Source organism: Rhinichthys klamathensis, unplaced genomic scaffold (assembly GCF_029890125.1).
Source record: "Rhinichthys klamathensis goyatoka isolate OS25496 unplaced genomic scaffold, OSU_Roscu_1.1 h1tg000210l_1, whole genome shotgun sequence".
NCBI classification, from domain to species: Eukaryota; Metazoa; Chordata; class Actinopteri; order Cypriniformes; family Leuciscidae; genus Rhinichthys; species Rhinichthys klamathensis.
The window spans coordinates 345,244-369,866 of NW_026606735.1; the positions used below are offsets into that span (position 1 = coordinate 345,244).

Here is a 24,623-nt window from a genome sequence, read left to right on the forward strand (position 1 = left end):
ACATCAACTGCCTCGAGTTGATGGCTGTATTTCTGGCCATGAAATACTTTCTCCCCCAGTTGAGAGGCTGTCACGTCCTAGTGCGGGTGTACAACACAGCGGCAGTCTCTTACATAAATCACCAGGGAGGTCTGCGCTCACGCAATCTAAACAGAATAGAGAGGCAGATTTTTCTCTGGGCCCAAGAAAAGTTCCTGTCACTCAGGGCAGTTTACATTCCGGGGTATCTGAATGTGGGAGCGGATTTACTCTACAGACAGAAACTACAGATGGGGGAACTCCACCCAGTAGTAGTAAAACAGATCTGGACCAGATTTTATGAAGCGGAGGTGGACCTCTTCGCCTCCCAACATACAGCGCAATGTCCCCTCTACTTCTATCTGAGTCACCCAGCCCACCTGGGTCTGGACGCGATGGCACACACATGGCCCAAAATGCGCCTGTAGGCATTTCCTCCAGTATCTCTGCTCCCGGGAGTTCTAGCCAGAGTTCGCCAACAAGGGTCTTGCCTCTTACTGATAGCGCCGCTTTGGCGAACAGAGTATGGTTTTCGGAGATAATATCTCTCCTCCACGGCTCGCCATGGGCGATTCCGGAGAGGAGGGACCTTCTGTCCCAGGTGGACGGCACAATATTCCATCCCAGGCCCAACCTGTGGAACCTTCATGTTTGGCCCCTGATGGGTACCAACTGAGGGACACTGGGCTTTCGCCTGCCGTTATTGAGACCATTCCAAGTGCTAGGGCCTCCTCCACTAGAAAGAGTTATGCCAACAAATGGGGTGTCTTTGAAAGGTGGTGTGTCGTACATAATGCAGATCTGGTCAACTGCCAGATTGCTTCAGTTCTGGACTTCCTGCAGGAAAAATTATCAACAGGCACATGCTCCGCCACTCTCAAGGTTTATGTGGCCGCTCTTTCGGCTTGCCACGCCTTGGTTGACGTGGTGCCACTCGGGAGACATCCTCTGCTCGCTCGCTTCATTCGTGGGGCCAGCCGACTGAGGCCTCCCGTACGAACCAAGATCCCTTCGTGGGACTTAGCTATAGTCCTCGAGGGTCTGGTTGAGATCCCCTATGAACCTCTAGAGTCAGCGTCTGACAAACTTCTGACCCTAAAGATGTTTTTTTCTTATGGCTATAATCTCTCTAAAAAGAATCGGGATATGCAGGCTCTGTCAATAGCGCCATCCTGCTTAGACTTTGCCCTAGGAATGGTGAAAGTGATTTTGCATCCTCATCCTGATTACCTGCCTAAGGTACCTTTCTCGGCTGTACATCCGGTCACTCTTGAGGCCTTCTGCCCTCCGCCGTTCACAACGCCGGAGCAGGAGAGATCTCACAGACTTTGTCCAGTCCGGGCTCTTCAGACTTACGTCCACCGTCCAGCCAGTGGCGTAAGTCAGAGCAACTGTTCGTGTGTTATGGGGTGCTGCCGCCACCAAACAGACCATGTCACATTGGGTCAGGGATGCTATTGCTCTTTCCAAGCTTCGCCAACGGGTCTTAGGGCTCACTCCACCAGAGGGGTCGTCTCCTCTGCTCCCTTGGCAAGGGTTGCCCCCTTGCAATTTGTTTGTGATGCGGCAGGCTGGTCCTCTCCGCACACATTCATAAGATTTTATAGCTTGGATGTTCATGCCACTCCGGGCTCTCACGTCCTTGAGTCGACATCACAAGCTAATATCTAGGGCTTTCTTGCGTTCTTGTGAGCACACCTACACAACCGTAAGGAGTCCAGACACCTTCAAGCACGGCGGCGTAGGCATTCTCGTTCCCAATGCGCTAAGCAGCGCAGCATCGATTGTAACTTTTGAAAGGGAACGTTTTGGGTTACTTGACTGTAACCCTTTTCCCTGAAAAAGCGGAACGAGATGCTGCGCTGCATTGTCGTGCTGATGATGTCCCAGGACTGCTCTTCAGACAAAATATCCTGACGATGCACCTGTGGCTCATCTAATTATAGCCTTGTGTCGCGGGTGCGCGCCGAATGACGTCACCGACCGAGGCTATAATACCTCCGGGTAGATTCCATCTACGTGTCTACACACTATATTCACAGCAGGTCAAGATTAAAGACGTTCCCAATGCGCTAAGCAGCACTGCATCTCGTTTTTCAGGGAACAGGGTTACAGTCAAGTAACCCGGAACGTTCTGTCATGAAACTCTAGATGTTGCAGGCTGATGGGTGCTTAAAGGAATAGTCCACTTAACAATTCTGTGATCATATACTCACCCTCAAGTTGTTTCAAACTGGTATGACTTTCTTTCTTCTACTGAACGCAAAAGAAGATATTTTGAAGAATGTCGGTAACCAGACAGTTGATGTAACTGTGAATATCATCAGGTTGCGTTAAAGGAATAGGTCACTTACAAATAGAAAATTTTATACATTTAACATTTACTCACCCCAAGTTGTTTCAAACCTGTATGAATTTATTTCTTCTGCTGAACACAAAGGAAGATATTTTGAAGAATGTCAGTAACCAAACAGTTGATGTAACCCCATTGACTTCAAAAATACTATGGAAGTCAATGGGGTCCATTGACTTTTATATATTTACGGTAGGACATTTACAAAACATCTTCATGGAACGTGATCGTTACTTAATATACTAATGATATTTGGCATAAAAGAGAAATCGATAATTTTGACCCATATAATGTATTGTTGGCTATTGCCACAAATATACCCATGCGACTTGTGACTGGTTTCGAGATCCAGGGTCACATATATATATATATATATATATATATATATATATGCAACAACAGCAATAATCAACAGCAGCAGCAATAATCTACAAGAACAGCAACAATATATAGCAGTACCAGCAATAATGCATAATAGCAACTAAATGCATAATAAAGATGTTTTTCCTTCATCCTGTGTTATTAGGGGTTATCTCTATGCGGGTCTGGAGTTTGGAGCTGAGTGCTACTGTGGCCATAAGATCCAGGCGGCCAACGTGTCAGAGAGTGAATGTAATATGGAGTGTAAAGGGGAGAAGAGTAACCTCTGTGGAGGACCTAATCGACTGTCCATATACAGACTGGAGCTGAGCCAGGAGTCGGCCCGCCGATGTGAGCACCCTAACACACAGATACTTTTACACATGTGCATCAGCAAGTTTACATTCACACATTTGGACAGGCGCACAGATATGGCTCGACACTTTAATGTCACTCTCAGGAAAGCGGAAACACACAGTTTATCTGCTTTTATTAATAAGATCAACTAAAACTTTACAATAAGGTTTCATTTGTTCACATTAATTTACTAAATTAGTTGAGATGAAGTACATTTAGCTGACGCTTTTATCCAAAGCGACTTACAATTGCTATATATGTCCGAGGTTGCATGCCTCTGGAGCAACTAGGGGTTAAGTGTCTTGCTCAGAGACACATTGGTGTCTTGCAGTGGATTCGAACCCAGGTTTCTCACACCAAAGGCATGTGTCTTATCCACTGCGCCATCACCACCCCAATGACAATGCTACAACAATTTGTGTCCTTAGCAGCTTCAATTACCTCACACAGACATGAACTGAAAATGTCAATGTTTATGTTCAAAACTGGAGTCAGTCAATAATGGAAAAACTCAATAAGAAGTGACAACATGTAGAATGCAACAGAATTTAGGTAGTTTATGTGTAGTTATCTTCTAGTCATTGATAAGCTATAAATTATTCTGTCATGATAATCTGTAATCTGTCATGATAATCTATAAATCGCGTTCCCGGGGGAGGGGTTTATGTAAATTTTAGGGTTGGTGATGTCACTAACACGGGAGAAATGTTGTGTATTCCCTATACCAGCCGTTTGTTGTAGTCCTTAAAAAAATTATTTCAAAGCCGAAGCCCTTTGGTTTGAACTTTGAGCTTCGTAACTTTGCAGATGTTGTTTATGCTCAAACAGCAACATTACACATTAACGAAAGTTTAAAAAGTTAAATCATAAACAACCACCCCTTTAATAATCAGAGCAGGTTAGCAAAGGGCAAATGACTCCCCACCATTGATCTCTCAGTGGACTGGACTGGTTTTTGTTAATGATTTCTACTCTTTGTCCTTCAGTGGTTGAGGAAAGATTCTATCTCTCTGATGCATATTTCAGGTTTTCCCATTCTCATTAATTTGCATGTATGTTTATTATAGTTTTAAAAACTAGGCTTTTCCCAGTATTGTTTAGCTGTTTCTCACGGCATTCGATTTTACGATTTCAAAGACACGATTTTAAAATTAATTCCATATCTATTTCCTGTTCTTTATGGCATGATCCTCATCCTTTATGCATCATGTTTCATCAAGCACTGGCAGAAACTTGTGACTTTCCATCCTGTTTGTCCTGATTAAGCACTTTTGTCATGTGACAGGATGTGTGGGAGAGGTTGTGTGATAAACAACAAATACAATAGTTGTCCAGGAACAACTTTGATCTATTAAGTTAAGAAGTCCACAGCGGTTTTATTAAAGGCAAAGACTATTTCTACTAAGTGCAAGTAGTGTTAGATGGTATTTTACACTGTTTAAATACCAAAACAGTATTTTCTTTGCACTAAGCTTAAATAGTGTTAGATGCTATTTATACTATTTATAATGGCAGTCTTGGCAGAAAGTTTTTGTTTCTCGTTGAATTGAAGTACATTGCTATAAAACCTCATAGCAACCGCATAGTGTCGTTCTGGAAACTACCCAGAACACCCTGACATCATGCGAGTGAGATTTTCTCGAGCAAGCGACACTCATATTTCCTTGAGAAAATACTAAAATGTAGTTGTTTTTGTTATTTTTACATTTTAAAAAAATCATGTACTTGTTTATTTTGCTCTTAAGATGGAAGTGCCATCTTCAAGGGATGTTTCAAGAGGCCAGATAACGTGACCCTGGCGCTTCCTGCTAGTGCTGTTATTCAGAACATGTCAGTGGACAAGTGTGTTGACTTGTGCACTGAGAAAGTGAGTATGTATGCATGATATGCATCTGGTGTCTCTCATACTACAGTGTTCATGCGAGTGTGTCTTAAATGATCTCTTCCTTTGTCTGGCATAGGAATTCTCTCTGGCTGCCTTGGGTGGCGAAAAATGTCACTGTGGTTTTCCAACTCCTCTCTTCACTCTGCATGAGCGTGAGGATGAGGAACTGTGTCTCCAGCGATGTGTAGGGGAAGACTTTGAGAGCTGCGGAAATAATGACTTCTTTGTAGTGTACCAGACCCAAGTGCAAGGTAACATGACCTTGTTTGTACTAAAACAGCGGGCTCAGGCCAACGCACAGGCAGCACACAAGGATTTTATTACCATACGGGTTTGACTGTTTAGGACAAGCACAAACATGTCAGTTTACAGAAGCACAAACATTGCCCTTCCTGTACTGCTTTTGAGGCTTCTTATCACTAATAAAGTTGCCGACCCTCACGTTTGCAAAATTCACACTTCTTCTTCACTTCCTCTAAATTCGCTGTCACAGTGAGCACAAAAAATGTGATTCCTTTATTACAGTTTGCTTTTTTTTTTCAAGAGTGGTCAAAGTTGACGATCACACATGTAAATATGACATTAAATCGATTGCAGATATCTCTGAATGCATGATTGATATATATATATATATATATATATATATATATATATATATATATATAAATGCATATGCATATGCATGATATAATTTCAACAAATGCACACTTGCAACACTTAAATGATGCAACTGCTCTGCTATGCAAGCAGAGCCTTCTTCCGAAACACAAACATGCACTCGGCCAAAAAAAAACAAAAAAAAACAAAGACACACACATACACACACACTCGGTTCACTTTGAGGGAGGGGGAAATTCCAGTTTTTAAAGAAATCCTGGTTACTGGTTCAATAAAAGTTAAGCATTTGGAGCATAATGTTGATAAACTTTATCTGTGTAAGTTTATAACCACTAAGGCAAAATCGCAACAAATATTGTCCTTGTAATATAAGATATTACATATATAACTTTACACAGATAAGGTTAGTAAGCTATTTTATCACTCTAAAATCATGTTACCACACATAATGTTTGCATTTTGTAGCTATACTTTTAATATGGTGTATTTTGACATTTATAGACTGGCCCCTTTCTATAAATATTTACTATAAATTACTATAAATATTTTCCTTCTGTAAATATATGAATACAAAATATATAAAGTATTAAACTAACTTTTAAATATTATATAATATATAATAGTATTTATAATGCTGAAATAACACAAGCACATTATTTTAGTATGAGGTATAGTATTTGGCTTAAAATACATTAAATTAAATACTAAATTAAATACTACAATCATTTTGGACCCCTAGAATCATTCCCACCTTTCACCCCATTATATCTGGCCCTGCTCCCCATTCAAAGTACAAACTCATTTAATTTCCTCCTCAGACTGATTGTCATCTCCTCTGTGGTTCAAATTCTGAATGCTCATCATGAACTGGTTCAAACCGAAATTGAAATCTAAGCAAGAAAACATTTGAAAAGACTGAATCAGATTGTTTTCTAGAGCAGTTTCTTAGATCAAGTTGCCTCACTTAATAAAAATAGCAGCATATGTTCATGGTGATGTGTGCATTATAAGCCTTCCCACTGTTTATCAAACCACTCAAACCTGATAGAGACATTTTACCTGTCTTTTAAAGAATGATTCTGTGATTAAAGACCATCATTGTTGTGGGTTTAATCCATATATGTTAGTTTTAAGAACATATATGCTAGTATACATGCTTTTCGAGCAATTTTAAGAAAACTTTAATGAGACTAAGGATATTTTTCACCACAATATCTCATGTTTGGTCTGATGTGTGTCTACAGATAATCGCTGTATGGACCGGCGCTTTTTACCCACTCGTTCCAAGCATCTAATGGCACTAGCTAGTTTCCCAGGAGCGGGGAATACCTGGGCCCGTCACCTTATTGAACTGGCCACGGGGCACTACACCGGGAGCTACTACTTTGATGGCTCACTGTACAACAAAGGTTCATTTATCTTTTAGTTCTCCATAAAGCCATTTTATTTCTCTCTTGCTTGCTCATGGTCTTCCTCTCTTGTTGAACTCTTTGAATATGCAGGATTCAAAGGGGAGAGAGATCACTGGCGCAGCGGTAGAACCATATGTATCAAGACCCATGAGAGTGGCAGGAAGGAGATTGACACCTTTGACGCTAGCATCCTTATGATCCGGAACCCTTATAAAGCGCTCATGGCTGAATTTAACCGAAAGTATGGCGGCCATATTGGATTTGCCTCTCAAGCTCACTGGAGGGGGAAAGGTGAGAAATTAAAGCTAGTGATAGCTCTATTTAGTGTGCAACACAAACAGCGCTACTCACATGAAGCATAAAACCATATTAACTGGTGTTATTAACTTTCTTTTCTACTGCCACCATATTGATCATTTTCCACATTTCAATATGTCCATGTCCTCTGTGGTTTGACGTAAACATATTGCTGAGCGAATGGTGCAATACTCTGAAAAGCATACAAAATACACCACATTCACAAATATTAGATAAAATAGAACATCTTAATTAGATGGAACTGTTTTATAGATATTTTTCCACACTGAATGAAACTTCAAACATATTTTATCAACATTTCTCTCAACTCATCGCTGAGCTCATCGCTATATTATGATTTATTAACAAAGTTCAGGAGGAGCACGTTCAGATAATTAACCTAATTACCAAAAGAGGAGCACATTCAGTAATCAATTGACCTATCGGTAAGCCCCTCCCATCGAACGCAGATGAGCCAATGGCAGTTGAGTGTCAGTTGCACGAGGTCCGGAACTCGGACATCTTTAGGTTTCAGCGCCATAGAGAAACATTGGAAGATCCAAAGCTCTCATCGGTTTGATAGTGTTTATGCTACAAAAATGGTAAAACGATGTGCCTGGGGTACTGAGAGGATGGGCATGCACATTCATGTACTGAATCACCGTACTGCGCACGTTCACCAGCGTGTGTCAAAAGTGAAGATTTGCGCGAATGGACAAATTATCTGCTCAATACGACTGAAGCCCGGTTTATTTATAATATCAATGATGTGAGCGCAGTAACCTGGTTCCCTAAGGATTCAACCCCAATCCAAATGAAGACGAAAACGTTCATTTTCTGGTTGTCATACTCTCATTAAGTTACAATGAAAGTTAGTGAGTCCATGCTAACGTTCAAACATAAATAGCTAAAGTTAACTGTTCTTTAGTCATGTACAGTAGGTCAAAAACACCGGATGGCTCAAAAACAGCCATCTGGCATCGTGACGACCATACCATGAGGCTTCTCCCGCTTGCATAGTGATCTGTAAACCCTCGCTTCCAAATTAATCTTGTTACCTATAGTGGTCGAACGATATATCGCCAAGGCTGATATTTGGCATTTTTTAAATATCGGCATCGACCGATCAGTTTTTCTGACTCAGCCGGAAACTGAAGCCTCCCTGGGGGCCGCCATTGGCGAGCAAGCCTTCACTTTGCGTCACTTTGACAGCAAATAACTTTACATCTGACGCGTTTAAAGACTCCATTTGTCCATTGTTTATTTCTAAAGAAACACGACAATGTATAAAAGGCTCCATTACCTTGTATCTTAAGTAATGGCCCCGTAGAAGCAGTTTTTGTAAAAATAGGCTAACGATTGCGTCATAACACGCGACTCTCTGTCGCACAGTAGAGAAAATTACCGTATAGACAGGAGGAGAAGCTCGCGGGTAATCGGGGGGACGTGGAGGCATAAAGTCGAGGGAGAAGCCCATAGAGAGTTGTAAAGTTGCTCCCGCTGCTAGCTCATGGACAGCTAATACTCACGATCTCCGGCTCTGCAAGATTCAGAAGGGAAGATTCAGATTCCTCTTGGCACAGCTACTAGCACTCTGGGTATGGGCGAATGTATTTTGTGTATTTTTTGTGTATATACCTCTTGTGTATAAATGTGTATTTTTTCAATGTACATTTCTGAAATGAACTTTCTGTAAAGCTGCTTTGAAACAATGTGTATTGTGAAAAGCGCTATACAAATAAATTTGAAGTGAATTGAATTCCGAGCTCGGAGCCCTCCCCTCGGACAGCACGGCAAATACGCATAACCTTTACTCTATTTATTATATGTAAGTGTGAACTTGTGAAATGATCTGTGTCTATGTCTAGTTTGGAAGATTATCATTGGGGTAAATGATCATAAGAACTTCTGCTTTGTTCTTGACGTTGACGTCAATTTGAGGGTAAATCTGCTGCGGTCAGAAGCATGCCCTCATCAGACACAAACAGCCATGACTTTAATGTGTTTAATGTGGTTTTGTTAAGAATTTTTTCCCTTTTTAACTCTGAAACCTCCTGAAAACTGATGCTTATTTTTAGGTACTCTTTTACTAGGCACCAAATACATGTTACTTTTTTAATGGTTAATCGTTATAACTATTAAACCAAGAAGACACATTTTTCTTGCATTAAAATAATTTTACAAAAATGATGTTGCATTTGTTTGTGAGCAGTGGTACAGTCAGTGAATAGATTGTGCAAAGATTCCTCTACCCCAACAAAGTCCATTTTTAAGCAACGTTTGATTCTTGTTCTGCTTCTTTACAATATTTTTTTCCCCAGAGAGAAGCAGATGCTTGTGACATTTTGGTGTCTTGTTTTTTTCGAAATGTGGACTTTGTCATTCTGTATTTGTTTCATTTTTGATTAGGTTTCTGACATTTTAATGACAAGTGTTTTGTCTTTATCGTCTTTTTTTGAAACGTGTTCCTCAGTTGTTGTTGCACTGTTCTTGTTGACGTGCCTTTCTGATGCGTCACACTAACCGAAATGCAGAAGCATCAAAAATAAAATCAGCATTTTTTGCTTCTTCCTTTCTATTGTTTTACATCCTCTCTCCTCATGATTATGGTAATTTTAATCACTGTGGAAAAAAAAGACATTAGCTCTTTATTAGCTATTGCTTTTCTTTCTCTCGACTGAAGATAAGCAGCAGAAAATGACTATTACTTGCAAACGAATAAGTGCATCAATTCAGAGTATGATTGACTTTTGCTTAATGTATCATTTCAGAAAAGTGCTATCAGTAATTAGAACTATAATTATGTCGCTCCACTATTCCAGCCTTCACAAAACCATCAAGTTGAGTTTGTCGATGTCTGTAACATTTGTGTGGTGCTGTCACTTGTCTACAAATGTGTAAAGGTATTCTAATGCACTAAATTTTGGGCACCATGGGACAGAATGTTTTTATTGTAAGATGTTATATTTCAAGAAGTTAAACTCTCTCTCTCTCTCTCTCTCTCTCTCTCTCTCTCTCTCTCTCTCTCTCTCTCTCTCTCTCTCTCTCTCTCTCTCTCTCTCTCTCTCTCTCTCTCTCTCTCTCTCTCTCTCAGAGTGGCCAGAGTTTGTGAAGAACTACGCTCCATGGTGGGCATCCCACACACTAGACTGGCTGAAATATGGGAAGAAAGTTCAAGTAGTGCACTTTGAGGATTTAAAACGGGACCTTTTCTCTCACCTAAAAAGCATGGTCATCTTTCTGGGCCTGGAAGTGTCAGAGGACCGCCTGCTGTGTGTGGAAGGACAGAAAGATGGGAACTTTAAACGCTCTGGGCTCAGAAAGCTGGATTATGACCCTTACACGCCTGAAATGCGTGTCACCATTGACGGGCTTATTAAGACTGTGGACACGGCACTCAGAAAGAGAAACCTGTCTGGTGTACCTAAGGAGTACATGCCCAGATGATACTCATCTTCTGACATTTGCTTTTTTTTTCACACACATTTTTTCCCCCTTTTTTTCAGCTATACACTTTTTCCCCCTAGAATATAAAATTGTTTATCGTCATCTTCCATTCAGTTTGCACAAAAGTACTGCTTGAAAACTGTTCGTCCTATCGTGAAGAATCTAAAGATACACTACTAAGACAACAATTTGGCTCCAGTTTACTTGGCTTTAAGTTTAACCACCATGGATCCATCTTCTTTAGGCCAATTTAAGTGTGCCGTAACCACAAATTCAGTTTGTCACCACGGGCAATGACCTTTCTTGCTTTTGATGAAAATGTCTGTTGCCACCAAGACATCCGGGTCAACCATTTAGATGGACACATCACATCTGTTTTTCATTGAATTTGCTTTTCCTGCCACTACTGGACTATGATCCATTAAGCACTCCAGTATCATTGGGAATATATGGACAGCGATTTAATGTTTTACATCGGAACCCCAGCTTCCTGTTCCCAAAAATATGTGGACATTGCCTTCAGATTATGATGCTTCTTAAAACCGATCAGTAGAAATGATATATGGACAACAAAAATCCTCAAGCTATACCACGTGTATTAGATAAATGCATGGACAACTCAAAAAACATGTTGTCTGGTACCTGCCTTCAGTGATTCGCAGGCAAATTGCAGATATAATAATTTATAGGGCTTTTGAATTAGATGCAAGCAACCAAGTTCTTCTGTTTCTGCTGTGTGTTTAGAGCACTTTTATGTTGAGATCATTTCTTCAAATTAAATGATTTACCTTTCGATTTTCACTGAGGTTTTAAAATATATTTGCAGTGGGCAATCAAAAAAAAACTATTCATCTTGTGTTCACAAAGTAAAAGAAATGGTGTCTTGTAAATTGCTTAAAATATCACATTGACTGACCATTTATTCCTTTTCTCCAACACAATTATAGTAATCTATTAAAGGGATGCTGTTGTTCAACCAAAGATGAAAATTCTGTTATTTTATTGACAGAAATTGTCACTATGGACACAGCCCTTATATGAGAAGAGTTGTGTATTGATTCTTAAAACATTTGGAACAACATGAAGGAGAGTAAATGAAGACAAATTTTTCATTTTTGGATGATCTATCCCTTTAAGCAAAACCCCTTTCTTCACCAGTTTATGTTCCGGTTTAGACTATGAGTATAGTTGCAGTACAGTATGTACCGTGCATTGAATAGCTTCCCATTTTCTTTGACACACCTGAGAAGACTCAAAAACCAAATAATTCCCAAATTAAGTCAGGTTTTGGATGCAATTGTAAACTTGTTCCCTGTAGAAATGTTCAGAATTGTTCTTTGTTTTCAGTGTTTTAATTACAGAAGTTTTTTTGTATTCAAAACAGAAAATCAACATTATAATCTATAAAATAATCTAGAATTCAGGGGTGAAAGTGAGTACGAAGCAATGTGCTAAAAAGAGACAAAGAAAGCACCTCGTGGGTAAGCTTCTGCTTTTCAGCTAGAGTCCTAACAAATAACATTCAATATATGTAAATACACATATATATATATATTTTTGTAATGCTCACATGGAGAATTACTTTCAAAGACACCTCTATTTTTGAAAAGGCTTTTAAATTTGAGCATTACATGCTTTTCATTTAAAAAAGGAACAAACCTGAAGTGTCTTTCTGAATGTATTTTGTATGGAATGAATGTAAGGAATTTCTACCAAATAAGAAAATCAGAGGGTGATTGCCAGCAGTGCAAAGGAAATTAAAGATTTGTATTATAATTGTAAGCTGAGAGAACTGTGGATATGAGGAAAGACTTTGCTCTTGTTTAGTGCTTGAAGCATATGTCCTGGTCAATAAATTGTAAAGCCCCAAATTCTCAGAGGCCCAACATTCATTTATAGATTTATTTAATTCATTTATAGATTTAGTATAAATCGTCTGGAAAACGAACCTCAAAACATACTTTTTGGAATTCTGTTGGTTGCTAATGGTGCAAAAATTGCACGCTTCACCTTTAAATATCTCTTTGCAGCTCAGTTTACATAGTATTGTAAATGCTGGTTGTTTTGCAACTTCCTAGACGAGTTAGAATTCATAGGTTTTATCACTCTTTCAGGAAATTGCAACAAGTTTCCTTCCTTACTTCCTTACAAACTTTTCATCTTCATCTTTCATTGTTTCAGGGCTCCCAAGGTACCACAAATCTGTCAGGAGATCTTCTACTTATCTTGTGTTTTCAGGGGAAGTGAGATATGAACAGCACTTAATTGGCCAATGCTCAAAGCTCATTCAGTGGTAAACTAAGTGTCTTTGTGATAAAGTTACTGCGGTCTTAACAACTGAGATCCGACACAGCATACAGTACGACTCACTAACATACAAATACTGTCTCATATGTCATATGTGGTAGGATTTCATTTCTAGACACTAGTCAGACATTTGTACTCAGCAGTTGTAACCACTACTAGATGATCAGAAGTGGCTAAGGACTGCAACTAAATAACTGGGTGTTCTGAACCAAACTGCTAACTCAACAGTGAATTTGTGAATCGCTTTGTCTGGTCATTGAATAATGATGATGATGATGATGATGAATCAGAATATGGACACCATGACAGCTTGATTTTTATTGTCATAAATTTGTATTTTGTTACATTATGGTCATTTGAGTTGCAGTCAGCAGCCCTGGCTGCATCCCTGACTAATTTTGTGTTAGGAAAAGTGCTTTTGAATGAAAACTGCAAATCAGCTCTATAAATACAAAATGTAACAATAATAAGGGTAAATGTAGCAACATGTTAAAGAGTTTCCAAGAAAAACATCTTACCAGATACACGCAAACACATTTTTGTAAAGCTTATAAGCAGGAAGTATTAAAATTGAAAGTTCCACATCATACTTACTATAAAAAAATGGAATAAGCTAAAGTGTCTTTCTGAAATTAAGAAAATTACAAACACTTAAGGGAAATTGTTAGAACAAGATTTTTCATTGTAAATTTAAAGTATATTTTAGAAAAACAGAGAGAGAGAAAGACATGCATGACAAGATTTGTCAAATGATGCTCAATGGATTCAGTCGCCCCACTCCATATATTAATGGATATGTGTTGATTAGTAACATGCACATAAGAAGATAACAGTAAAGATTTAATAGTTATCACATAATTATGCAAAATCATTAAGCAAAATGGCATTTTAATGTACAAAACTTTTGTAGAAAGTTACCTTTATTGAATCTGTTTGCATTTGTTTACTCTTGACTTTTTGCGTTACTTGTAAATTTCTGAACTCCAACATGCAACAAACAAACAATTGTAAAACTTGTTAATGTTCAGTATTTTATATAGGCCATTCTCCAGTCAGACTTAGAAGAGAATAAAGAGAAATATCTTTTGTCGAAGAATTGTTTTTTATAATTTCAGACAGCAGTGGAAAGTCGGTTATCACTAGCGCTTCGGGTCTCCTCATCAATGGCGCTCTCGATCTTTGACAGAAAGAAATAACATTTCTTCAAATCCTTGGCCATGAATGCATAAATGAATGGGTTTATAAAGCTGTTTGCATTGGCAAGAATTGCAGATAATTGTTGGGCCGCGTGAAAGATGGCATCGTGTGGAGCATATTTAGATTTGTTCAACTCTATAATAGATATAATGTGAAATGGCAACCAACAGATGAAAAAAGTTGTAATCAGTAATGTCATGATCTTGTAGGGCTTGGTGGATTTGGACATTTGGTTTGCTCTAAGTTTACAGATCAGGATGGAGTAACAGGTGGAAATGGTCAGGAACGGAATTAAAAAGCCAAAAGTAAAACGCATGAACACAACGGTTCTGTGGTGATCCTCATAGTTGCTATAACATATGACTGTTGATGTTTGATTTGTATTGATTTCTCTGAATTTGGCAGATGGAATGCTAAGCAAAGCAGACATGAACCAAGCCATCACAACAACTAAAGAAGCTTTCTTTGCAGTGCGTTGATTTTGGGCCCAGACAGGAAACTTGACTGTGATGCAGCGATCCACACTAATGATGACCAGGATGAAAATGCTGCTGTACATATTGAGGGTCATGACAAAAGAGTTGAACTTGCACATGAAGAGCCCAAAAATCCAGCTGGCAGTAACTATAGAGCTCATGAGGAAAGGCAGAGTAGCGCAGAAAATGAAGTCAGACAAAGCCAGGCTCAGGTACCAGGTGGTGTTCACAGACTTCTTCATCTTAAAACCAGTAATCCAGATCACAGCACCATTTCCAATGATGCCAAGCAGGAATATGATCACATTAAAAATAACTGTGATTACACATCCTGCTTCCCTGCAGTTTCCAGCATGTAAATTCACAGAAACTGTATTTTCTTTTGAGTAATTTGTAAACTCTTCCAAAGTAGCACTGTAGTCATGATCTGGTTCAGTTGAATCCATTATGCCTTGTTAGAACTGAATAGGAAGTAGAATTCTGTAATGAGAACAACATGCAATTTATCCAAATATATTTAAAGTGATGTAATTTAGCATATTTCTAAGAATGAATGCAGTGGCTGAGGAAAAACATGACACTAGTACCACACAAGGGATACAGAAGTTCGCTTATTCGCTTATTTTTTTAGCACATTGCTGAGATTACTTCTGTTAAGTACTTCTCTGACAGGCAGAACTGGAAGGCCCATAAAGCACAACACTAGCAGAATTTTTTCTTCTCTTCCCTTATTTTTTCAATATAAACTTTGGTAACACTTTACAATACGGGTGCACTAATAAGCATTAATTCATGCTTAACTAATGCATAGATAATACTGAATTAATGTGTAACTAATGATTATCTAAGCTATTCATTAATGATGACCATATTAGGAACTAATTAAGAGTCTGTAAGGTTAATGTATTAGTTCATACATGAATTGTTATTAATTAAATATGTAATTGTGGATTAATTCCCTAATAACTCATTTTTTTAACTAATAGTGTAATTAATTAATATGTTAATTACCAGAATGAGCCAAAGCCTTGTATTTCAACTTCCAGATAATACAGGTACACTAATATGCATCAATACATGATTAATTACTTCATTGTTAGCGCAAATTCATGTGTAAATTACTACAATTACTAAATGACTAATAATGATGTGCCTCAACAAGTAAAGTCACAACATAATTATATACTTGAAAACCATTAGCTAATGATTTATTTATCATTAATGACCATCACTAGAGTTTATAAAAGCAGTTTATTAAACACTTTCCAAAAACACATTTCCATAAAATATTACGGTAACACTTTACCCATAACCATAATTACATACTTAACAATTAGTTAATAGTCATGTGCCTCAACAAGTAAAGTCATAACATAATGATACCTTTGCAAATCATTAGCTAATGATGAATTAAAGCAGACAACTGGTAGTTGAAGTGCATAGCTTTGACTAATTGTGGTAATTAACACATTAATTTACACTATTAGTTAATAAAATATGTTATTAAGGAATTAATACACAATAACACATTGAATTAATAGCAATTCATGTATTACTTAATCTATTAATCATATAGACTCTTTATTAGTTGCTTATGCAGTAATAATTAATTAATGGTTTAGTTCTTCATGAGTCATACATTAACTCATGATTATCTGTGCATTAGTTAAACATGAATTAATGCATATTAGTGCACCTGTATTGTAAAGTGTTACCTAAACTTTTTGCTCTTTTAATTATTATCCTTACATTTGATGTTTATTTAGCCCTAAAGGAAAATGCCGAATTTGAGAGAGAGAAAAAAAGAAAAGCTATTTAGGTGTTTAAACCACGAAGAACCAAACATTTGTGGCTTTTTATTCGCATTTGAATTTTAAAAGCAACTCACTTTGAAACTTCGACATGAAAAAAATGATGACTGAAGTAGGCCTATAGCTTATAAAGTGAGGATGATGTAAAGTGTCTTATTTTGCATTATTTTCTATATCTACAGTAAAGGTTACAAAGTTAATTTCATAAAGTAGGCTATTTTAGCTGATTCTATACTAGAATTGTAAATCACATGCATCTTAATTCCTTTACTGCTCTCTGTTTTTAAAATGGTAGTAGCCTACAGAAAACAAATGTTCACAGCTTAATCAGATTTGATGCACTGGCTCTGATGACTTCTAGAATAACTTACCTCACAAAGTAAGCCTCACAATGCCGTTTCCCAAAGTATGCTTCGTTCTTTACTCGTACGCAGTTACACATAGCCTTCTCAAGCGGTTCTCAAGTTTGGGGCGCATCCGCCAGAAAAAAAAAAAAACTGGGTTGCTAATGCCAACGCCTCCATAAAGCGGACTCATTTTTTCCAGACCGTTTACTTCGCACCATGGGAACAAGCCCGAACTAAATTCATCACCAAAATGCACCTTTTAGCGGACGGCTTCACAAGTCGGTCGAAAGAGCTCACTATAGCCACTGATAACCTATATAGTTCATACAAAGCAGGATCACTGAAATATTATTTTATAATATAAATTAAATGTTATGTTGTGATCTATTATTTTCTCTTATTTTTGGGTCAAAATCATAAAGTGCCTTTTGTGCCCTCATCAGAATCACTCAGTCATCATGAACATAATGCAAAATAATGAAATTCTGAGGTTTTCTGATAAATGACCAAACACTCACACACATATAAGTAGCTACAATGATAAATCTCTTAAAAAAAAGTTATCTCATTTTATACCATTTTCTTTAATTAGATGTAGGCTACGATATGTGATTGCAGGTCCCACACTCTGCTCAGCTAAATTCAGTAGGCCTAAGTGTAAAAAGTGGTTAATTGACACAAATTTTTTAAATATTCCTATTTTCCTCAACAAGTTGTTTGATAAAACAAGTTAATTTGATTATTTATATGATATTTTCACAATAATTTTAAACATTTTACATGTTTCCCCAAAATTGCTGTCCACCCTGTCATTATGGGATAACTGCCCCTTTTAGAAACCCACAAATGTACTCAGTGACATTCCCACCCCCATTTGGTCTTCTGTATCTACACCTATATTTCCTAATTTTCATCATATTGTGTTTGTAGGATGTTGTCAGGCTTTTAGCATGTCCAACCTGTCATAGTAAAACATTAATTAATATGAAAACTTTAAAAAGTTCAAAATACATATTTTAAACAGTACACATGTCAGCTTCAACAATGAATCACTTTGCTAACTGAAGGTACACCATGTGTTCATTAAATGCTAATTTTAGTCAAAAATGTCCACCCTGTCACCAAGCCTTCCATGACAGGGAGGACATGTGCGTTTTTGCCACAAGTTTTTGCCAAATTCTGATAATGTTCTCACTAGGGCTGTCGATTTAACACGTTAATTGGAGCAATTAATTATGGAAAAAAATAACGTTGAAATGATTAATGCATGTGTAGGCATCCTGGCCTAGACCCGTAAACCATCTTACGTCAATGCAGTTGCTTAGTGATAAACAGGATGCAAAGCTATCAGGATACACTGTGTGATTAGAATGCAGTTAGAATACGCCTAAAATGCAAGATTTGAGGGCAAAATAAGAAAGAATAATAGAACAGAACATAACATTTAATGTATACTATTATAAAATATTATTTCAGTGATCCTGTTTTTTCTTGTATTATATAGTAAAGCAATCACACGAGCAAAAGTGCAGTTTTCCCGAATATCTGCTTAATTGCAAATATGATACAGATTTTATACAACAGTTAAATAAACTATTTTGTTACATTTTAAACACAATAGTGTCAATATTGTCTGTTTTTGCTCTATTTCGCCAACAAAAATACTTCCAAACAAAGCCACAGCTGAACTTTTGTGTAGGCTATCTCCGAGAAACACACAGCTGTATTACTGAATGAATAGCCTACATGGTTTTTAATGAATCAAGTGAGTGGTTTTAGTTTCTGTCAGGTTGTAATCATTACAATATTTAGAGCATCATATATATTTCTTGCTGTTCCTGTTGTTTCTTTGATGTTCCTGATCTCTTTGCCCATTAAAGCCTTTGTCCACCCTGTAATGTTCATCTTTTATAAAAATAAGCAAACTATTTTAACAAGATAGCAAAACCTTTTGTGTAATTTCTTTTTAAAAGAAATGAGGCTAGTTAGTACTTTTTGAAAGTTTGACCAGATATATTTGTTGTTAGAAAGTGCAACTATCACATTTTTATAGGGAAACAAATATGTTGCGGTAATCTCATTATTATCAAAAGACTTTTCACATTAACAATGCATTGTTGAGAAAGGGACGTATTCACACCAGGAAAGTCCGATAGTTCACTTGCTTTGGTCCGGACCAAATCTTTTTTTTTTGTTTTTGTTTTTTGGTACGGTTCGCTTTCACACTGCTCTTTTTGCAAGTGAACCAAAATTTGTAAACAAAACCACACGTGTGCTAAGGTCGTCCATTCATTGGACAAGGATTCTCAAGTAGGGAAATCAGGAAGTGCAAAAAAGGCTCAGCATGGAGATATTTCGTACTGCAATATGTTATTTGACTAATTTTGTGTTATTCTGTACAAACGCAATAAACTGCGCAGAAGACGGATAAGATATAAAGTTTTCATTCATAGAGAGGGGGTAGTTCACACATTCAAATAATGAGATTCTAATTGTATATACTGCTAACAAGTGCTGTCAATGTTAACGCTTACGATATCGTTACATTATATGAACTGCAAAAGCTTTTTTTTCATCTATGCGCGATTAGACTAAAGAGAACGCTCTGTGTGTGAATGTCCTGATGCACACACTCATTCATTCATTCCATTCCAATGATGCACACACGACGCGCAGAAAGACGCGCAACAGTATCGTGTGGCCAGACAGCGCGCCGGAATGGAATTCTCTTTCGCACTTGAACAACAATAACACAAACCATTATGCCAAAATCTCCGACTACGGAAGCCTGTTAACTCAAAGGCGCAGTGCTTTCTTGCAATTGGGTCGGTTCATGTTCACACCGTAAACGAACCGTACCAGAGTTCGTTTGGAACCATACCGAGACCTCTTCAGCTGGGTCTCGGTTCGGTTGTTTGGCCCGCACCCGAGTTCGATTGCTGTATTCACACCTGCCCAAAAGGTCCGCACCAAGGGGGGAAACGAACTAGAGTTCGATTCAATCGAACCAAACAAGGCGTGAATACACCCGAAAATCTACATTTTATAATCACTATGCAAAAATGTATTTACTCTATTTGATTTTGTCCATGACATATTATGTGGTTTGCCCGTCCATTGTCTTCCTGCAGTTAATTTATAAAAAGGTCTCACTATGGTCTCACAAAATTTTCAATGATCAAATGCACTTAAGGATGATATTGACCTTGAACACAACGCTCTGTTGGATGCTGATCTCCTGGAGCACCAAAAGGGTCCTAAAATCTGGAACATGTAGACAAAGTCGGGACGTGTTTAATTGTTAATTGTCTCACTGGACGAAGACTCTGAACGTAGTGTTTGTTAATGTCTCTTTCCTCACAGACTGGAGGCTCAGAATGTGGTTATCTTTCCTGTAGCTCAAACAGTAGAGTGTTGGTGCTTGCAATGACAAGGTCATGGGTTCAATTCCCAGGAAAAGCAAGAATTGATAAGAATGTAAATGTGTACCTTGATATACAATTTAAGTCGCTTTGGATAAAAGCGTCTGCCAAATGTATATGTAAATGTTATTGATTGCTTCTATTGTTCTCCTCATTTGTAATGTATTTTGTATTTTATCCAAATCGACTGCTAAAATGATTAAATGTAAATCGAATCGGTTACCTAACTTGACCTCGGTTCTCTCTAGAAGAGGGAACGAGTATTGCGTAAGCTAGCTTACGCTGCGGGAAAGATTCATCTTTGCTGAGATATTGAAGCCAAAAAATTATTTCATAATTTGTATCCATTGACAACGCAGTTCCTCTGCGGCAGACCTAGAGCAGGCTAGCTAGCAGCTCATTGGTTCGCTCAGAGAGAACTGCTTAAGCCTATGGGAGAGCGGGGCTGAACCCGCTTCCAATGAGAGGCGCCCGCGCGCTCATTGCGTCATGGCCCGCCAGAATGGGCGTGGCTATGGTGTATATAACAGTCTCTCCCAGGCTTATATGTTGATTTATTTCAGCGTGAAGCAAAACGCTAGTAGCGCAAGCACGGCCGGGAACGCAATACTCGTTCCCTCTTCTAGAGAGAACCGAGGTTACGTTAGGTAACCGATTCGTTCTCTTACGAGAGGTTCTCTCGTATTGCGTAAGCTAGCTTACGCTGCGGGAACACCTGGTCAACGCCGTGCGCGCTATGAATCCACTCATGAATCCCAGGGTGATACCGGGGGATTTTTAACGTGGAGTGAATGTATTATGAGGCCGGCAAAGCGGGCACATGAAGTGTATACATAAGCATGTATGAGGCCGGCAGAGCGGGCACATGAAGTGTATAAGCATTTAAGGAGAGCACAAGGGGCGAACCGGTTGTGTGAGGGACTCCCAGTAATGCAGCTTCTTAGAGAGCTGGTCGTTAGACAGCTAGTAATTTTGCCTGCAAGGCGGGAACTTCCAAGTTGTAAAATCTGACAAAAGTGGACGGGGAGGCCCATCCCGCGGCCACACAAATGTCATGAATGGAAATTCCACAGGACCATGCCCACGATGAGGCCATGCCTCTAGTGGAGTGCGCCCTGATGCCCAGAGGGCAGGGCAGGCATTTAGATGCGTAAGCAGAGGCGATAGCGTCTACTATCCATCTAGACAGTGTCTGTTTAGAGGCGGCCAGACCTTTGGTGCGCCCCCCAAACGACACGAAAAGCTGCTCAGCGCGTCTGAACGCGGCAGCGCGCGTAGTGTACAATCTCAGAGCCCGCACCGGGCAGAGGAGATTGGCGTCGCGCTCACTATCGGATGAAGGCAGAGCCGATAGGGAAATAATCTGAGCCCTGAACGGGGTACCAATCGCCTTCGGGACATAGCCATGTCTAGGTTTGAGAATGACAACAGAATCATTTGGTCCAAACTCGAGACACGCGGCGCTGGATGAGAGCGCGTGAAGATCCCCCACGCGTTTTACTGAGGACAGAGCCGTCAGAAAAACGGTTTTGAGCGAGAGGTATTTTAGGTCCACAGACTCGAGCGGTTCGAACGGGGGTGCTTTCATAGCTTCGAGAACTATAGAAAGATCCCAGATAGGAACCGAAGGGGGGCGCGGAGGGTTCATCCTCTTAGCTCCCCTGAGGAAGCGGATGACTAACTCGTCTTTGCCCAGGGACTGAGCGCGTCGGGGTTCAGAGAACGCCGCGACGGCTGCCACGTAAACCTTGAGAGTGGAGGGGGACCTGCCCTTGTCCAGCATCTCTTGAAGGAAAACCAGCAAAGACGGCACCTCGCATGACCGTGGGTCCAGATGTTTGTCGGTGCACCATTTTGAGAACACAGACCATTTAGACGCATGGAGCCTTCTCGTGGATGGTGCTCTAGCCTGTATGATAGTGTTTCTTACTCCTTCTGGCAAATCGACGAATAGTCGTTGATCACCCATGCATGTAGCGCCCAGCGCCGTGGATGGGGGTGCCAGATCGTGCCGCGAGCTTGAGAGAGGAGATCTGCTCTGACTGGGATGGGCCACGGGGCTGTCTGTGACAGCTGAGTGAGCTCCGGAACCCAATTCTGACTCACCCAACGCGGGGCTATGAGGAGCACCGAGTGGCGTGTGTCCCTGATCCTCTGAATTACCTGTGGTAGCAGAGCGATCGGAGGGAATGCATAGAGCGGGCGGCGAGGCCATTCCTGGGCTAGCGCGTCCTCGCTCCTTGAGAAAAATATTGGGCAGTGTGTTGTGGCAAAAATTCATCTCAAACAAACATCACTGCGTAAGAGACACTCAGAGTCAAATTATATAAAATAGAAGTATTTATTCTTGCAAGAATAGGAGCAGTCTAATACACAGTTGTTACCCTGTGCAGAAGAGTGACACCCCCCCAGACAGACTGAACTAGCTTTTATCTTAGTTTCAAGGCCTTCTTCCCCCCAGAGCCTTCCTCCCAGTAGTTTTACATAGACTAGTTGGCCCACTAAGCTCCCCTGCACTACGTGGCCTTCTGACATCTAGGTCAGAGGTCCTTGTTCGTCTGTTCTCTGGAGTGTCTCCCTCTTCTGCCTCCCCAGATACATAAACAGAATCCTCTCTCACTACAAGTGAGAGACACACATGTGACATTCTTTGAATCATCTATATTTAACTAAAGATCAATGAATATCATTAAAATTGCCACCACAACTCCTCACTTTTTATCATTCTGATTACCCATAATCACAATAATAAACAATAAAACAAATTTTAAGTCATATCATCACACTTATACTCTTCATCTCTGATTTTTGCATAAATGATCACTCTCCTTGAACCTGTGAAGAAAAGTTTAGAATGAAGAAGCATAAGGCTGTTTTTGTGGGGGAAAGGCCCCGTAATATTTTAGCAAGCAAGTAAACATGTTTACGGTGCCGGGCTAAGCGAGAAATCTCTGTTCCTGCGCTCCTGTAAACAGACCCTCAGTCCCACCAGTAAGGAGTAAATAGTTATAACACAATAAGGAAACCAACAGAAAAACTATAATAAAAAATCCCTCAGTTTCAACCCCTGTCCTTGTACGCCATCTCGTAACACGGATGACCGCTGCTTGTAACCTTCTTTAAATCTTTTGCCCTTAATCTTTCTCAGAAAATAAACAAATAGAAGAAAAACAAACAGAACATACATTTAACATATATCTCACTGTAGCTCCCGCTACCTGTATCGTCACATAATTTTGTTCATCCTTGGGATAGACTGTCATTTTCACCAATTGAACAGACAGCATGTTTCACCTGTCACTGTAATCATATTCCCCCATGAATAACAAAATTATTAGAATAACAATCCTAACTCCTATCATTAAGCCTTTTCCATTAATCTACGCCCATCTCCATATTTCACCTCGGTTTTCCTAACCATATTTTGTTCACTTCTAATTCAATTTAGTAAGCTCTATTTAATGCCATATTTAACAAAATCTAACCAGAGAAGTCTTATAATTTTATCCATTCTTCTAACCAATGCAGTTGTTCAATATTAACTCTAATATTTCCATTACAGACACAATCAATATATTTTCTACATTTACAATCAAATCAATACCTAGTTTGATTCAATCAAACAAAATCATCACAAAAACAGATTCTTCTGTTAAACTTAAACCATCAGTTGTGTTGATCATCTCGTTCGCCCCACGGACGTTCCGTGTTCTTTTACCTTTAACTTTTAATTCAAACATGCTGTGGTTCTACTTAATAAGCTTCAACAATTATCCCTACACTTTACATTAATTAATAGATCTTCTCTTCCCAAAAACATTTTCCTTAAATATTTCCTAATGAATAAGTAACCAATCAAATCTTTTGATCTACTGTATATCAATACTAAGCCCTATTTTGATTTAATCAAATAAAATCCTCAAAATAATCACAAAACCACATTCTTAAACCATTAGTCGGTTCACATCCTCCTCCAGGCGTGTTGATCATCTCGTTCGCCCCATGGACTATGGGATGGTTGTGGCCTGTCGGTGTAGGTGAGAGGCTTGGACCCAGGTGTCACACTCTCCAACCATTTTCTGATCCTTATAAGGTTTTCCCTTATATCACGACCGCACCCCCACTGGAGTGAACTGTCACCTGTGAATGGAGACCTTAAGTATTTTGTTAGTGGCCGCTTGTCTAGCAGCTCGTCCCCTTTGGTGTGACCTGTGGAATCAACAACCTGAAACATATTATCACCGGATAATTTCTTGCTCACTTAATAGCACTCGAGGTCCTTTTACCCTGAAAAACACTCAACCCACTTTGCTCAT

General features: G+C 39.2%; 2 protein-coding genes across 5 annotated transcripts in view; one reads left to right on the forward strand and one right to left on the reverse strand.

Annotated features, from left to right (window-relative positions):
• Positions 1–10,878, forward strand: part of wscd2 (WSC domain containing 2) — a 67,169-nt gene extending 56,291 nt beyond the window's left edge. For all 4 annotated transcript variants that reach the window (XM_056263801.1, XM_056263800.1, XM_056263803.1 and 1 more), the window contains exons 5-10: positions 2,898–3,082; positions 4,834–4,955; positions 5,050–5,224; positions 6,836–7,000; positions 7,094–7,294; positions 10,395–10,878. In XM_056263801.1, coding sequence (XP_056119776.1) covers positions 2,898–3,082; positions 4,834–4,955; positions 5,050–5,224; positions 6,836–7,000; positions 7,094–7,294; positions 10,395–10,747 — 1,201 coding nt within the window. In that variant the 3' untranslated portion in view covers positions 10,748–10,878. The remainder of the gene's footprint in view (positions 1–2,897; positions 3,083–4,833; positions 4,956–5,049; positions 5,225–6,835; positions 7,001–7,093; positions 7,295–10,394) is intronic.
• Positions 10,879–14,165: 3,287 nt separating this feature from the next.
• On the reverse strand, positions 14,166–15,173 carry LOC130097180 (chemerin-like receptor 1). Its single transcript, XM_056263933.1, has one exon. It carries the CDS (start codon positions 15,171–15,173, stop codon positions 14,166–14,168), a length of 1,008 nt encoding a protein of 335 aa, XP_056119908.1.
• Between the last annotated feature and the right edge of the window lie 9,450 nt (positions 15,174–24,623).